Source organism: Ictalurus punctatus, chromosome 19 (assembly GCF_001660625.3).
Source record: "Ictalurus punctatus breed USDA103 chromosome 19, Coco_2.0, whole genome shotgun sequence".
In the NCBI taxonomy this organism is placed as follows: domain Eukaryota; kingdom Metazoa; phylum Chordata; class Actinopteri; order Siluriformes; family Ictaluridae; genus Ictalurus; species Ictalurus punctatus.
The window spans coordinates 16,308,074-16,323,694 of NC_030434.2; the positions used below are offsets into that span (position 1 = coordinate 16,308,074).

General features: G+C 38.5%; 1 protein-coding gene across 1 annotated transcript; it reads right to left on the reverse strand.

The window, feature by feature from the left end:
- Positions 1 to 414: 414 nt before the first annotated feature.
- ppp1r3aa (protein phosphatase 1, regulatory subunit 3Aa) lies at positions 415 to 15,226 on the reverse strand. Its single transcript, XM_017494642.3, has 4 exons — positions 14,375 to 15,226; positions 14,138 to 14,190; positions 13,907 to 13,998; positions 415 to 8,529 (listed from the first exon to the last, which is right to left on the reverse strand). The coding sequence occupies exons 1-4, from the start codon at positions 15,115 to 15,117 to the stop codon at positions 6,571 to 6,573; spliced, it is 2,847 nt and encodes a 948-aa protein (XP_017350131.1). The 5' UTR covers positions 15,118 to 15,226; the 3' UTR covers positions 415 to 6,570.
- Between the last annotated feature and the right edge of the window lie 395 nt (positions 15,227 to 15,621).

Below are 15,621 nucleotides of genomic sequence, written 5' to 3' on the forward strand. Positions count from 1 at the left end.
GATTATCACTGTATGTTGTGTAAAATCTGGACAGCAGCAACACCTATATAATCAAAGTCATTCTATCATCATATGTCTCTGCCTAATCCTTTTAGTACCCCATACCATCAAGAACTGAGTTAAAAATACTGCTATACTCCCATCTGGTGGCAGCATACAAAAATATGAATGAAATGGAAAAAAATCTATTCAATATGTAGTCAAATTTAGAGTTAGAGTCAAATTTAGAGAATCCAGAGTTTATACTGACACTAAGTTCATAATATCAAGCAACAAGCCACGTGTGTTGCTTGTAGTTTGTCTTTTGTGGGCTTTTAGCGACCTGTTGTAACTTGTAGGCATGCACAATCAAGATTTTTTAAAATCATTTTTAGGAAAGAGCATATATTCATGGGAAACAGAAAGTACACCATATTTCAATTCTTTGTTTTTATTTATCAGGGCCTCAATAACAATTGTGCAGTCCTCACCAACGTTTATAAACAAACAAATAACCTCAGGCAACAACAAAAATACACAACAAGTTTCAATAACTAGTCATTTTTTCCCAAAAAGTAAACTAATATTCAGAAATCAGGAGGGAAGAAAAATAAGTATGCCCTATAATTACATTTAGAACAACATTTAGGAACAATAAATTGAAGTAAACATTTTCTGCAGGAGCATATGAGTCTCTCACATCGTTCTGGAGAAATTCTGGCCCGCTGTTGCTTCAGTTCATTGATTGTTGAGGGTGTTCATTTATGTACAGCTCTTTTAAGATCCCACCATAGCATCTCAATGGGGTTGAGATCTGATCGTTGACTTGGCCATTCCAACACCTTTTCTTTCGTTAACCATTCAGATGTCAATTTGCTGCTGTGCTTGGGATCGTTGTCCTGTTACATGACTCAACTTTGGCACAGCTTAAGCTTCTAGACAGATGGCCTCACATTTGTGTAAAAAATATCCTGGTATAAAGTGAAGTTCATCTTTGGCTCAATAACTGCAGGTTTCCTAGGTCCTGTGGCTGCAAAACAAGCTCAAATCATCACCCCAACACCAACATGCTTGACAGATGGTATGAGGTGTTTGTGTTGATTGGTTTATGCCAAACATGGCTCTGTGGATAATGACCAAACATCTGCAGCTTGGTCTCATCAGTCCAAAAGATATTGTTCCAGAACCTTTGTAGTTTGTTCATATGCAATTTTTCAAACCTAAGTCATGCTATTACATTCTTTTTGGAGAAAAGGGGCTTTTTCCTAGCCAGAATGGTGTATTTCAAATTGTTTGGAGATGGCCTTATACAGTGGGGGAAATAAGCATTGAAAGCATCAACATTTTTTTCAGTAAATATATTTCCAGTGAGGTTATTCACATGAATTTTTCACCAGACATCAGTATTAACTCAAGAAATCTGGAAATATAAAGAATTCACAACATTAATGTCCATAAATAAAGTTATGTGTAATAAAGTGGAATGACACAGGAAAAAAGTGTTGTACACGCTAAGAAAAAGCAGTTCTCCAAGGCAAGGTAAGGCAGGGAACCAGCTGAATTCCGTAAGTAATTATACCTCTTATCTGTGCAAATTAATTTCATCTGGGTTAGTAAATTGATGGTCTATAAAAAGGCTTTTTGTTACCAAGGTGTCACAGAAGAAACATCTCATGATGGGTAAAAGCAAAGAGCTCTCCAAAGACCTTTGCCACCTCATTGTTGCAAAACATATTGATGGAATCGGATACAGACGTATTTCAAAACTTCTAAATTCTCCAGTAAGCACCGTTGGGGCCATTATCCACAAGTGGAAGAAACATCACTCCATCATCAACCGGCCACGCATAGGAGCTCCTCGCAAGATTTCTGACCATGGAGTCAGAAGAATAGTCAGAAGAGTAGCTCAAGAGCCAAGGACCACTCAGAAAGAGCTCCAGAAACACTTGGAGGCAGCAGGTGCCATCATCACAGAGAAACAATAGTCAATGCACTCCGCTGCTCACGCTCACCCCACAAGACTCCATTACTAAGGAAAAGGCATGTCGAAGCTTGTTTAAAGTTTGCTACAACTCGTTTGGATAAGCATATGAAATACTGGGAGAGTGTAGTCTGGTCAGACGAGAGCAAAATTAAACTTTTTGGTTGTCATACTACACACCATGTTTGGAGAAGAAATGGAACTACACATCACCCTTAAAACACTATACCAACAGTGAAGTTTAGAGGTGGAAGCATCATGGTGTAGGGCTGTGGTACTTGCAGACTTCATATAATTGAAGGAATGATGAATGGAGCCCTTTACTGGGAGATTCTTGAGAAGAATCTGCTGCCATACACCAGGATGATGAAGATGAGGCGTGTTGGAGCTTCCAGCAGGACAACGATCCAAAACATACAGCAAGAGAAACTCTCAGTTGGTTTCAGAGAAAAAAAATCAAGGTGTTAGAATGGCCCAGTCAATCACCTGACTTGAATCCAATTGATTTAAAGACAATATGTTTAGAAGAATCAAAATCACACCTGAATACTGCGACCCATTAATTTCTTCATACAGGAAGCATCTTGAAGCTGTCATTGCAAACAAAGGCTTCTCCACTAAGTATTAAATAAATTGCAATTTAATGTGTTCGATAGTTTTTCCCTGTGTCATTCCACGTTATTACACATAAATTCATTTATGGACTTTAATGTTGTGAATTCTTTATATTTCCAGATTTCTTGAGTTAATACGGGTGTCTAGTGAAAATTTCATGTGAATAGCTCATTGGAAATATATTTACTGAAAAAAAATGTTAACACGTTCAGTACTTATTTCCTCCACTGTAACCCTTCCCAGATTGATGAGCAGCAACAACTGCTTATCTGAGGCCATGGTTGATGTCCTTTCTTCTTGCTATGATGTAGACACACACCTGAGTGCTCCAAAACACCAAACTGCCAAAAGTCTGCTTTTATAGAGGCAGTCACACTTCTTGATGATTAACTAATCTTGTACATTTCATTGGTAACAGCTGGCTGCTAGTTACTCTCTTAATGATTGCAGAAGTAGGAAGGGTGTACTTCCTACTGTATCCGAAGCGTGTATCATGTTTCTGTCTACATATTAAAACGTGTTTTTTTTTTTGTTCTTGTTGTCACCTACGGTTATGTGTTTGTTTCTGTAAGTGTACATACAGTTGAATAGAATATATACACTATATTTCAAAGTAAATATTATCCCTCATACACCTTACATCTATGAATATCAAAGATTACAGATGCCAACTGTGCCATGGCCAAGTCTTCTAAAACATTCTCACCTCAAAAAATATCTCTCACATGATGCCAGTGATACAGCTTTATAAAAAGATCCTTTCGCTGAGGAATATCTTGGGTATAGGCCAGCATGATCAGGCTTAGAATTGCTATCACATTTCAGCACACTCATTAGTGCTTTGAAATGCTGGACACTGGATTCTCTCTCCTTAATACCCCCTAACAAATGCCGTAAATATATCAGCAAGCTCTTTAGAGAGTAATAGTGATATATTTTAAACTACAAAGAACTGCTTTAATATTGATTATGGTCTCTTATTCAAACTTGCACAATATTCAGATGCTCATGAATGTTATGCTGTACTACACCAAATGTGGATGGAGAAGAATTGGTATGTTCCTGAATACCTGCTACACTTGGCCCTAATATTAAGATGCTAATGAAGGTCATGATGTACTACACCAAATGTGGTGGAGAAGGATTGGTATGTACCTGTATATGTGCTGGTACAGTGAGAGAGTGAAACTGATGATGCACTGTAGAGATTAATTAAATTAAATATCATTGGCATTCCATTCTAGTGTACACTGTCCATAACACTTTATAGGACTAGAAATTTTAATTCTGAAAGCTCCACTGGTGCATCTTGTGGCAAACTCTTTAAAAGGTCCTCTCTTTATGGTAATCTCTGACACATTTTTATCGACATCATGGATCGGTATTCCTGGTCAGGGTTGAGTTTCCCAAAAGCATGGTAGCACAAAGATCACAGTTAAATGCTAGAGCAAGCAACACAATGAACACTCCTTTCAGGTTAAGATTGTCTTAACTTTACAATGCTTTTGGGAAACTGGGCTCATTAAAAAATATTTAATGACTGAAAGTATTCTTTGATTCAGGTTGTTGTCTTGTATGATTTCTGACTTTTTGCATCTTGGCATAACCACAAACTGCTAATATTTACACCTAAATTTGAGTTTTTAGTTATGTTTATGATTGATTGATTGAATGATTCATTCATTCATATTTCAGCCTTGGGACTAATATTTCTTAGCTGCTCAATAAACAAGGCAGCAATATAAATATTAGGGTTTAGGGTTTTTTTTTTATTATTTATTATTGCTTAAGGTGTCAGTGAGGTTGTAGTCATTCTGTCATTTTTATTTCATCTTCCATATTTTAAACACCACAGTTAAAAATTCTCCCTCTAGTTGATTTCTCAATATCGCATTATAGTATTAATTTAACTCTTACAGTGTTCACTGAGGTAGGATGTGTTCATTTAACAATGCAATCATGTCTGAGGAACTAATGCAGGTGTAAAGGGATCTAAGTCTGTTAAGAGTTTTCAGTCAGTGAGTGTATGGACTTGTCAGTAGCCCTCATGGAGTCTCTGAATCCATGGCAAGCTCAGGTTCCTGAAAGTGTTTTTTGATGAGAGACTTCAGTTCGGACTCTAGCCTGCCAGCACTCCGAAAGGTCAGAGGTACAACAGAGTGGATCATGTGGCTGCAGTGTCAGTCAACAAGTGACTCTATTTTCATTAAATTTTTGACTTATGTACGTGACTGAGATCACGTCTCACACTGCATCTGCTCTCTCTCTCTCTCTCTCTCTCTCTCTCTCTCTCTCTCTCTCTCTCTCTCTCTCTCTCTCACACACACACACACACACACACACACACACATACACATACAGCTGTGTGCAATGAAATGAACTTCAGCCTTTGAAACTCACAACATATGAGCAAAAGACAAACATGCAAGTGGATCATGTGATACATTTGATTGACACATTCCATATCTGTATTGTAATGCATGCATATTTAAATATAACAAGAATGCAGTCTATTGTTTGTGGATATCAAGCAAACACTCCATAGCACTGCCGGTCATGCATGGGCCAATCTCAGGTTACATGTGAGAATTAAATTTCTGACTAATGTACGTGACCGAGATCAGTTTCTGCTCTCTCTCTCTCTCTCTCTCTCTCTCTCTCTCTCTCTCTCTCCTGCTCTCTCTCTCTAACTATCTGCTCCCATGGTTTGTCCTGGATTAGTCACATGGTGGATGTTGCAGGAAATGTCACGTCCATCACACTGAGGAGCAGTGCTCCATGATGTCAGAGTCATGTTAAGAACAACCTGCATACAGCCTCTTTACTCCATGTGTGTGGTGTGTTTCACGGCCTAATTGCATTCCTAAATACATGGGTGGAACAGATTTCTGTACATTTACATATTTCCTTAGTAAGTTATGAAATAAATCATATAACATATTGACAGAATAATTATGGCAATTAACTCTTAATATGATATGCTGAAAATCAGATACTTTAAGCATACTCAGTCTTACTCAGCAGTACTAAATTAAAACTGCTTGAAATGATAATGGTTATTGACATTACATAGCAGGGTTATTCAACTAAAATGTGGTAAGGCCCAGTTACATTACAGTCCTCGCTTAAAAAGGTCAGAAGAAGCAACTAATGTGTCTGAATGGTGACAAAACTTGAGTTTTAATTCTTAACCATTCAACAGTTGAAGACAATTGAACATTTTGTTTCATAGTGGCATTTAACACACTTTTGACTATCACCAAACAGATTATTTTTTTTAAACTGAAGGGGACTATAAACACATACTCTTTGCTTGTTTTATTTGTTGACTTAAAAAACACACACACACACACACACACACACAAAACAAGCATTGTCTTCAGTTCACTAATCAGCTCAGAGGAAAATCTGTGAAAACTCTCCTCTTTCTGATCTAATGTATCTAGCCCTCTAGCTAGTCTCTGGTCTGATGTGCTGCCTTCAGCTAAATATTTTATATAAATGCATTTCATTGGATAAACTACAACAAATTATCTGCTACTGAATCTGTGCTGGTTCATTTTTAGAAACTTAGAGCTGCTAAACTCACACATCTGTGCTACAGAATTTTTTATGCAAATTGGGGCCATTGAAATTTAATATATCAATCACTGTAAGTAAAATATACCATAGTAATTAATAATAAAATGAAATGAATGTTAAACATTCCCAATGTAAGTTGACTCTTGAGAGTCTGCACAAGCAAGACTTGTATGATCTTTATCAGCACAAAGAAAGATTCTACATTAATTTGGTGTCATATCCAGGCCTCAGACATTTGAGCACTGATATGTTATATTCACCATCTTCACAAAATGGAGGAAGCTGCCCTTCAGAAATGAACATCAAATTATTTTATTTAGGAAAGCAACATCATCAGAAGAAAGAAACCCCACTCGGGTACATGTAGACGACAGATGTTGGGCCCTTAAAGTGAATCATTTCCTTTACCGATGTCAGTCCACACTGTCAGCTGTGGTCACATGCTTTTTCATGCCCTGTCTACACCACCAGTATGCAGACAACAGGTAAATGGCCAGGCAAACTGGGAGGTCATGCAAATAAGCAGTTGCAAAGATTACAAACAGGATGGCACACAAGAGGGCCCCAGCGATGTAGCTCAGAATAGAGATTTTGGCCCAGCACACCAGCAACCAGCTTGACATTGTGGGGGAAGCTGTCCTGGAGAATGAGCAATCAGTCCTCACACATGGATCCTGGAGGTCCTGATCTACCGAATACCTCAGAGTCTCCTTACTCTCAAAACCCTTGTGTGGGGCAGGAAAAAGAAGCTCACCTTCACTCCAGGTGAGGTGCCCAGATGGACCATTGGTCTGGCTCGTTATACATAGATTGTGTGTATGTGGGCAGGTTTCAGGGGAACTTTGAAGCTTGCGTTGTTCTCCATGTAGTGCCTTATCTATATAGCCATCACCCTCACTCTGCCTTCCATACATACCCTGACCCTCAGCCTTTAAACCAGTTTCACATTCTCTATCAGCTATATTTTCCACAGAGGATATTTCTTCTCCTTGCCTCTCACTGGAGTCAGAGAATCCCCTTTTCTCTAATTCATAACACACAGCCTCCTCTTCTCCTCTGTTGAGACATTCAGTCTGTGGTTCACCTTCATCAAACACCACACTTGTCCTTGATGAAATCCAAATTTCTGTGTTCCCATCTTTTAGATGGGATGGTTCCTTGTCATCTTCTTGCAATCTGCTTTCTAGTACCACTAAAGCTCCTTCAGAATACTCAGTCCAAGATATTCTTTTCATTTGGGATTCATTCTCATTTTCTTCCCTGATATGCTCTTTCTTTTTCTTTGGTTCTCCGCTTTCATGTATATGCTGTCTTTCTAAAGACTCCCTACTGTCTGTAAAAGGTTCACTCCTGATCCCCGTAAATGTCAAAGTGTCTTGAACCACTCTGTGTGTGTCCCCTTTCACCTTCATTTCTGTGTTTAAGAAACCTGTACTGCTTGCACGTTCTTCAAGCAAAACGCTATGTCCTGGTTTGGAATTCAGTGGGTCTGTGGCATCCTTCACTTTGGCTGTCTGCCCTGGTTTGGTTAATAGCATAGGCTCGTCTTCACTAAAAGGCCTTTCACTAACTGTGTGTCCCTCATGTGGGTCCTCAGTGACACCAGGCCTCAGTTGAACCCAGATTGATTCTGATTTCTGGGCAGTGAATGCTTTAGAACTGAATTGTGCCTTTTCAGGACACTTATAACTTAACACCTCAATGAAATGACTGGGGTCAAGAGCTTGAGACACTTTAGCAGGATCAGATTCCAGAGTTTCCATTGCTATAAAGCATTGGTGTGACCCATTCCCACTGGTCACAGCACCTTCCTGGCTATTCCACACTGATAATATGTTTTCCCCTATATTGGACACATCATATTCTGTATTTGAGGGTTGGGAGGCATTGGACCCTGCAAAACAAAGCAAGCACTTTTGGTCCAAAGCATTGTTGTGGTTGTCTAAACTATCCGTGCAATTGAGGAAAGCTTTCCAGGCATCATTTGACAATTCTATTGACACATCATCTATTTGTTCTTTGTCAAGAACATCCAACCTTGTTCCACTGATGATGTCAGAAGTGTTTTTATGAGAGGGAGATGGAGATGAGATTTTTTTACCCCAGTCCTGGGGAAGTAAGGGAATCTGATGGTCAGGTAGAATCAATGATGTATTCCCATTTTGCTCCTTTCTGCTGCATACTTTAAGTGTACTAGAAGGGTCTGTCATCACTGGAATACTGTGCTGTGGCATGGGTAATACCACATTTAAATCTCTCTTTGATTTTTCTTGATCTGAAGGTTGAACTAGCTGGACTTCTGTCTCCCTATGAGAGAGATAGTCTTGCAAGTATGCCAACTTAGCTGCTCGCCGTCTGTTCCGTCTTTCAGCCTGTTAATCAAAGACAGTCACAAAATCATTATTCCAATATACCTTTTTCAGACATGAAGGAGAGGTCAAGTGTTGGATCACTAAGATGAGAACATGGCTGTATTTTACTATATAGCTCGTTCAGCCAACCATTAAACACATGAAATGGAAGAACTATCAAAGGCTGAATGTGTAATGCTTGACCAAAGATGCAAGTTCTTCTTTGAGTAGCTAGAAAGCTGTGTATCGCACTCCCACATTAGTAATTTACATTAGTAATTTACAGGTCCTTTAAGAAATATTAGGAACCAGAAGATTTTTGTTAAGAATCTTGTTAAGGAAAATACAGTAGCACTTGGGAGATAATTTATATTATGGTATTGTAAGTAATGTGCAAGTTGTTCCAGGGTACATTGTTATTTTGACTGATTCACAGGTATCTCGACAATAAAATTTAAGACACCAAAGCCTTCTTTTTGATAATGTGAAAATGTGTCTCAGAAAGACTACTATGCACAATAATGCTGAATAGGCTAGGATATTCACAATATTTTTCAAGCTAGCCTCACTGATGCTTACAATGTTAGACAGAACATGACATGAACTTGGCCAGTATATACAGGATGTCCCAAAAGTCTCCATATATAGGAGAAATTACTACATATAAGTAACAATAGGTGTGTGATTGTGCCCTGCAATGGACTGGCACCCTGTCCAGGGTGAACACCACCTTGTGCCCAATGCGCCCTGGGATAGGCTTCAGGTTCCCCGCAACCCTGTAGGATAAGCGGTATAGAAAATGGATGGATGGATGGATGGATGGATGGATGGATAAAAACATTCAACAACTGAGGCATAAACTAAACAAGTTTCACAGACATTTGACGAAAGAAATGGAACAATGAGTCCCTGAACAAGGGGGGGTCAGTATCAAGAGTAACAGTCAGTATCTGGTGTCCACCAGCTGCTTTAAGTATTACAGTGCATCTCATCCTCATGGACTGCACCAGATTTGTCAGAGCTTGCTGTGAGTTGTTACTCCACTCTTCCACCAAGGCATTTGCAAGTTCTCAGTCACGTCTGGGGGGACACATGCAATCCTTTGCAAGAACGGTCAGCTGTCCTTCCTGTCTCCCTGTAGCACTGTCTTAGGCATTTTACATTACAGACATTGCAGTTTATTGCTCTGGCCACATCTGCAGTACTCGAGCCTCCCTGCAGCAGGTCTATGGCATGTTCACGCAGGTGAGCAGGAACCCTAGACATCTTACTTCTGGTGTTTTTCAGAGTCAGAAGAAAGGTCTCTTTATTGTCCTAAGTTATTGTAACTGTGACCTTAATTGCCTACGGCCTATAAACTATTCGTGTCTTAAGGACTGTTCCACAGGTGCATGTGCAATAATTGTTTATGGTTCATTGAACAAGCATGAACATATTCCATATAGCCTTTAAGAATGTCTTTGACAAAAGAAGAACATATTGAAATCATTCTCATGGCTGGATCAGGAAGCTGTCACAAGGTTTTAACTTTAAACATGGCCAGAACGTCACACACGACACTGTTGCCAGACTTATTAACAAAGTCAAGAAGACTGGAAGTGTTGTGGACCAACCGAGAAGTGAACATCCACAACACTAAAAAATACTGGGTTATTTTTTTCTACCCAAATGCTGGGTTGAACCTTTTGGGTCATTTAATTGGGGGTATTTTCTCAGTCTTGTGAAGTTTTGGGGTAGTTTTGTGTAACCCAACTGTTGGGTTAGTGGCTGGGTCATTTTCACTGACAGTTGAATCAATGCGCCCCTCCCCCACCCCAACGCCTCAGCCCAGCTCCTTGGGTCAAATCAAGGACTGTTTAAATTCGCCTCAGGTGGAGGTAGCAGTTTTCATACAGACAGACTGTTAGATTTATTTGGAGAAACACACTCAAAAAGGATGTGTTAATATCCTACACAGTTTTTGTGTTATTACTATTACGGTGTCGACATCATCATCTGAAATCTGAAATCTGAACTCGCCTTTTGATTGTGACAGCGAAGTCGGAGTCTTGAGGAGAGGAAACCAAGGACCACAGGTAAGTTGGCATTCATCACTATTTAGCGTTAATGCTGCTAAAAATGCCTGGCCGAGTTTGTGATATTTAGGCAGGGAACTCTCGAAAATGTATTCACTGCAAAACAGTAACTCAGTGAGTGATAATTAACTTTACAGCTTCAAAAGGGAATATCATGTATTGCTTCCTCAGTGTTGGCGTTACACTACTAGTGTCATGTGTTTATGTTGGCTGTGAAATATGGACTGAGGTTATTCTATAATTGTCTGGGTCTGTATCTTGTCTGAGGCTCCGAGTTAGGGTTAGCTATCTGGATGCTGTCAGCAGTGATGCTAACCTAGACACTCACCTGGGTTGATAACATTATTTTAGCATACAGCTCACAGTAATGTTATACATTCCCATTCCCTTTTTGAAAGTTAATTGTAAAGTAGCATTACAGCTGTTCACCATGATGTAATACAGAGACTGGGTTAATGTGAACTATATTTAGCAAGTGTTTTGGACAAGGCAAGCTGTAGTAATTAGCATTTGGAGCATGGATTAGAGCCATGTTTCTTCACATATTCAGCAAATGTGAATACTGGTTAACAGGTGCAGACAGTCAGTGGCTAACGAAACTTAGCTAGCTCAGTAATGTCGAGGCCAAAAAGCTGTGACAAAAAGCGAGGTTGGAGGTTACAGTAGGTTGTAATGCTTTCCACTATCCCTGTAATGTTGGTTGACTTAATCAGGTTGTGCAAAACAATTGGCGGTGAGGTGCTAAAGGCTGGAAAATAAATATTCACAAGTTAGCTAGATTTCCTGCTGAGTCTACAGCACCATTTTGTTCATTAGGAGAGTGGAGGTCACTTTTCCAACGTTACACAATTTGTGATTCTGTAACGCAATTGCTCAGTTAAAACCCAAAGGCATTTGTCGATATTTTGTAGCTAACAGCTAACTAATGCTCTCTTTGCTCTTTTACAGCTTTTCAGATGGAAGGGAGATTTGTAAGAAGATGCATCAACTCTAATTCTTACATCTGTCAAATGTTTTAATGATTTTAATACATGTCAAATGAATTTCATGCAATTGTTTGTTTTGTGAGCATTTTAATAGAATTTTATCATACAAATAAATAGAATTTTAGGATAATTGTAGGGAAAAAGTATAAACAACACATCTCTATGCTATTTTTGTGTTATTTTTTAACACATCTTTGTACGGAAATGTACTAACATGCAGCATGTGTTACATGTACTAACACACTGATTGTGTTAAAAGCAATACAAAATGTGTTGTCCTTAACTAAACACCCAGGTGTGTTAAAAATTGATGCATGATTGGGTGAAGGTTCGTATCAATGTATTTATCCATAAAACCAGTACTGTACACTAGAAAGTGACAACAATCCAGTTTACATGACATTAAATGCACCTCTATTTCATTGGCGTTGGCTTACTTGTTTGTAATGTCCACTGGATCATAAGTTGGTTGCTCAGTTTTAAACGTCCACTTTGATCAAAAGCTGATGTTTTTGTCTTAAATATATGACTTACTTGAGTCATTTACTTCAAAGTCTATATATGAACACCACTTTAACAGCTCTAGCGATATATTTCTGAACACTTTCTAGTGTAAATAAAGGAGATACCATGTTGACATATTTGTTTATAATGTGGTATATTTGACATTTTCATAGAGTAAAAATAACCCTGAAAATATTAACCCGTTTATGAAATAAAATTAACCCAGGATTTTTGTAAAAATTAAACTATCATTTGGGTTGTAAAACAACACATTTGCTTGGTTAAAATTAACAACCCAACTTGATGGTTTAATTTAGCCCAAAATGTGTTCTGTCCTATATTTACCCAGCTCTTGGGCTAAAATAACCCAGTTTGGGTTGTTTTTAACCCAGTGTTTTTTAGAGTGAAGGCACAACCAACATGGTGCTGGCAAACATAGTCCCCTTTGTATGGAGACTTTGGGGACACCCTGTACATAGCTAGCCAGCTAGCTAGCTTAGTTGTCTGGACAATTGACCAAGTGAAATTTCAATCTAAATGTAACAATTTTAATTAATTTACACTAAGATTAGGCATAGTTCATCTAAAGAAGCAAAAAAATGCCTTAAGTGGCTGTTGTAAAAATGTCTGACTTCAATAGAATAATCCAATAATTTAAATGGAAACATCCAAAGCTGAATAATGAACCAGAAATACAAGAAAGGCTAATGATCTTGTGTATTAAAAAGGCATATAAAAGAAAAATGAAAACTCTTAAACTCATTATACTGACTCAGTATTCATCCATTCATCATTTATCCACATCTTTCTGTGTTTACAACATCATGTTTCACACTGATAGTGACATTACTAGTTTTACATGGTGTATGATTTAGGGTTCAATGGTGCTATATGTTCCTGTGCATCATGTTACTGTTCCCACTCAGTCAGGTGCACTGTACCCTTTAAGCTGATGGACATTGCAAGCTGTCCAAATCCCAGAAATTTTCATTTCCGAGCCAAAATATTTCCACTTCTCAAAATGTGATTGAGCTACAAATGCTATGTAGCAAAATGTACTTTTTTGTGTGCACTTTTTCTGATGATAGTTTATAATTAGTCTCATGTTCAAACTAATTTTAGCCATATTCAATATTACTATGTCAAACATATAAGGGATATCTACTATTATACACATGCAAGTTTCAGAAGTGTGCTTTTAAAATTACATTTACATTTACAATTTGAATTTACATATATTAATTTGACTGATGCCTTTACCCAAAGCAACTCACAGTTGAGGGGATTAAGAATTAAAGGCCATGCTTTAGAGCCCAACTGTGGCTCTTTTAATCTCTAGCTCAGAACTTTAACTTCAGAGCAACTTCAGGATATTAAAATGTGTTATAATTATATACATACATGTGTGTGTGTGTGTGTGTGTGTGTGTGTGTGTGTGTGTGTGTATATATATATATATATATATATATATATATATATATATATATATACACACACACACACACACACACATAATCCTGAAATCATATTTGAATGTAGGGTTGATTTTGAATCTTTAACGCACCAATAAGAATTGTAGAAATGTACTAATAGCAAATGTAAACTGTAAATATACCATTTATTTATTTTATTTTTTTACCTGGTATTCAGGTATTACTTATATAAAAAATAAAAGTGCAAATTCCAGAGAAAAACAGAAACCTGACCCAATACAGTGCGTCCAAAGTGCATGCAATCCTTGAATATTCTCCATTGTTGCTATATCAACCTGATTGTTTATATATGTCCTGTAATTGTTATGTAAGACAAACCTGCAGAACTTTGTGACCTTACCAAAGTTTTACAGCTCTCCTGTAGTGTATCTATTGATGGACTTTCTGCTGTTTGCTGAATTTTCCATTTCTTGGTCTCTACAGACTCTTGTTCTAAAAAAATAAATAAATGAATGAATAAATAAATAAATAAATAAATAAATACATACATACATGCATACATAAATGTCTCCATCAGACTTGCATTTAAAATTGATTAAGTTTACCCCTTAAATGTTTTTCTGACTCCCACCTGAGTGTTCGCTGCTCATGTCCGAGGACTTCGACTCAGCACAACTGCCATTTCTGTACACACATGAAGTGGAACTCTATTACAGTCATATGTCAAGACAAACCTTCTGTCTTCTTTCAACATAATTAGCAGCATTGCATATAAATTATTGATTTATTTTTTCGATTGCGCTTTTCACAGACCTTTGTCTGAATAAACATTGGTAATTAGACTAACTATAAAAGCAGCTTTTCTTACTTGATCGCTTTCAAGCAGCTCTTTTTTCCCTTTTGATCATTCTCTTCTGTCTCCCTTTCTTTCCCTCCCTCCTTCTCTTTCAGTGCTCTCCCTTTTCTCTGATGGCAGAAGAGCACATAGTTCATACCTCCATTGTTTGCCCAAAAGATTCCGGAGCAGGATTCATAGCAGAGGCAGAACTCCACCCGTGCACCATCAAGTGGAAAGGGAGGCATCAGGGTGAGTTGGAAGGAGAAGCGGTCTGTCTCTCCATCACTGGAGCCAGGAACATACTCAGCAAGCTGGTCAAAGTGGCTTTGCCAGCCATCCAAAGTAGTGTGTACATAAACAACCTTGTGGTAAGAGAGGTTAAGCACACGGACAGTGCCACGGATGGTGGTGGAGCCAGGCAGGAGCTCAATGCCCTCCAGCTCCAGCTTGTTCTGCTGAAGCCGAAGCTTCAGCTCCTCATCCGAGGCTGGGACACTGAAGATGCAGGACAGGTGGTACTCCTCTCCCTCTCTCCCTTCAACACTCTCAACTCTGTTATCGAACTCCTTAACAGAAACCAAGTCCAAGCCAAAGGCATCTGCGAAAGAAACCTTCCTTCGCACTACAGGAGCCAATGATGGCTCAGGTTCCGACTCATCAGACTCATCACTTGAGCTCATTTGTGGAGACTTTGTCTCTTTCTCTTTCTCGTCCTCATCTTCATCTTGTATCCAGGCACTGAGTGTCGACGGCTCAGTGTAGCAGGAAGCCATGGCACATCCAGGCTCTTCAACTGATATTCCTACACAGCATATGACTGAAAGACAGGGGAGGCAGGCAAGTTCCAGTCCGCTGATACCTCAGATACCGTGACTCATACCCACTCAGGTTGCAGCCAAACACTATGCTGTGCCAGGCTTAAAAATAGTCTGACTACCCATGATCCTCTGTCCATGAATGTTAGTCCTCCCTCTACAGACAACAACCTGATACAGCATGTGCTCTTGTGACCCAGGTAATAAGCCTGATAAGTAGAGAGAATTCTAGAAAGTAACTTATGATAATATAATATTTATTAGATTAGTGGGATAACTTTCCACCATAATGTACACCTTTCTTTGACCAACCGTTTAGATTTTGTTTTATATGTCTTGGCTATTTGTGTAAAGACCATTCATTGCCACACTTTTCTTTTCAAAAAGAATTTCAGCCTAGTTCCTGAGTACAAGAACATTGCTTCATTGCTCCAGCAATGTCATAATTTACTACTTATGTTT

What these genes read in the sequence shown, in the direction of transcription:
- ppp1r3aa (XM_017494642.3), bottom strand. Translation starts at nt 15,117, where the DNA reads ATGGCTTCCTGCTACACTGAGCCGTCGACACTCAGTGCCTGGATACAA. An exon ending in AGCTGCTTGAAAGCGATCAA is followed by an intron (nt 14,191 to 14,374) that starts GTAAGAAAAGCT and finishes ATGTGTGTACAG; the next exon opens with AAATGGCAGTTGTGCTGAGT. An exon ending in CATGAGCAGCGAACACTCAG is followed by an intron (nt 13,999 to 14,137) that starts GTGGGAGTCAGA and finishes TTATTTTTTTAG; the next exon opens with AACAAGAGTCTGTAGAGACC.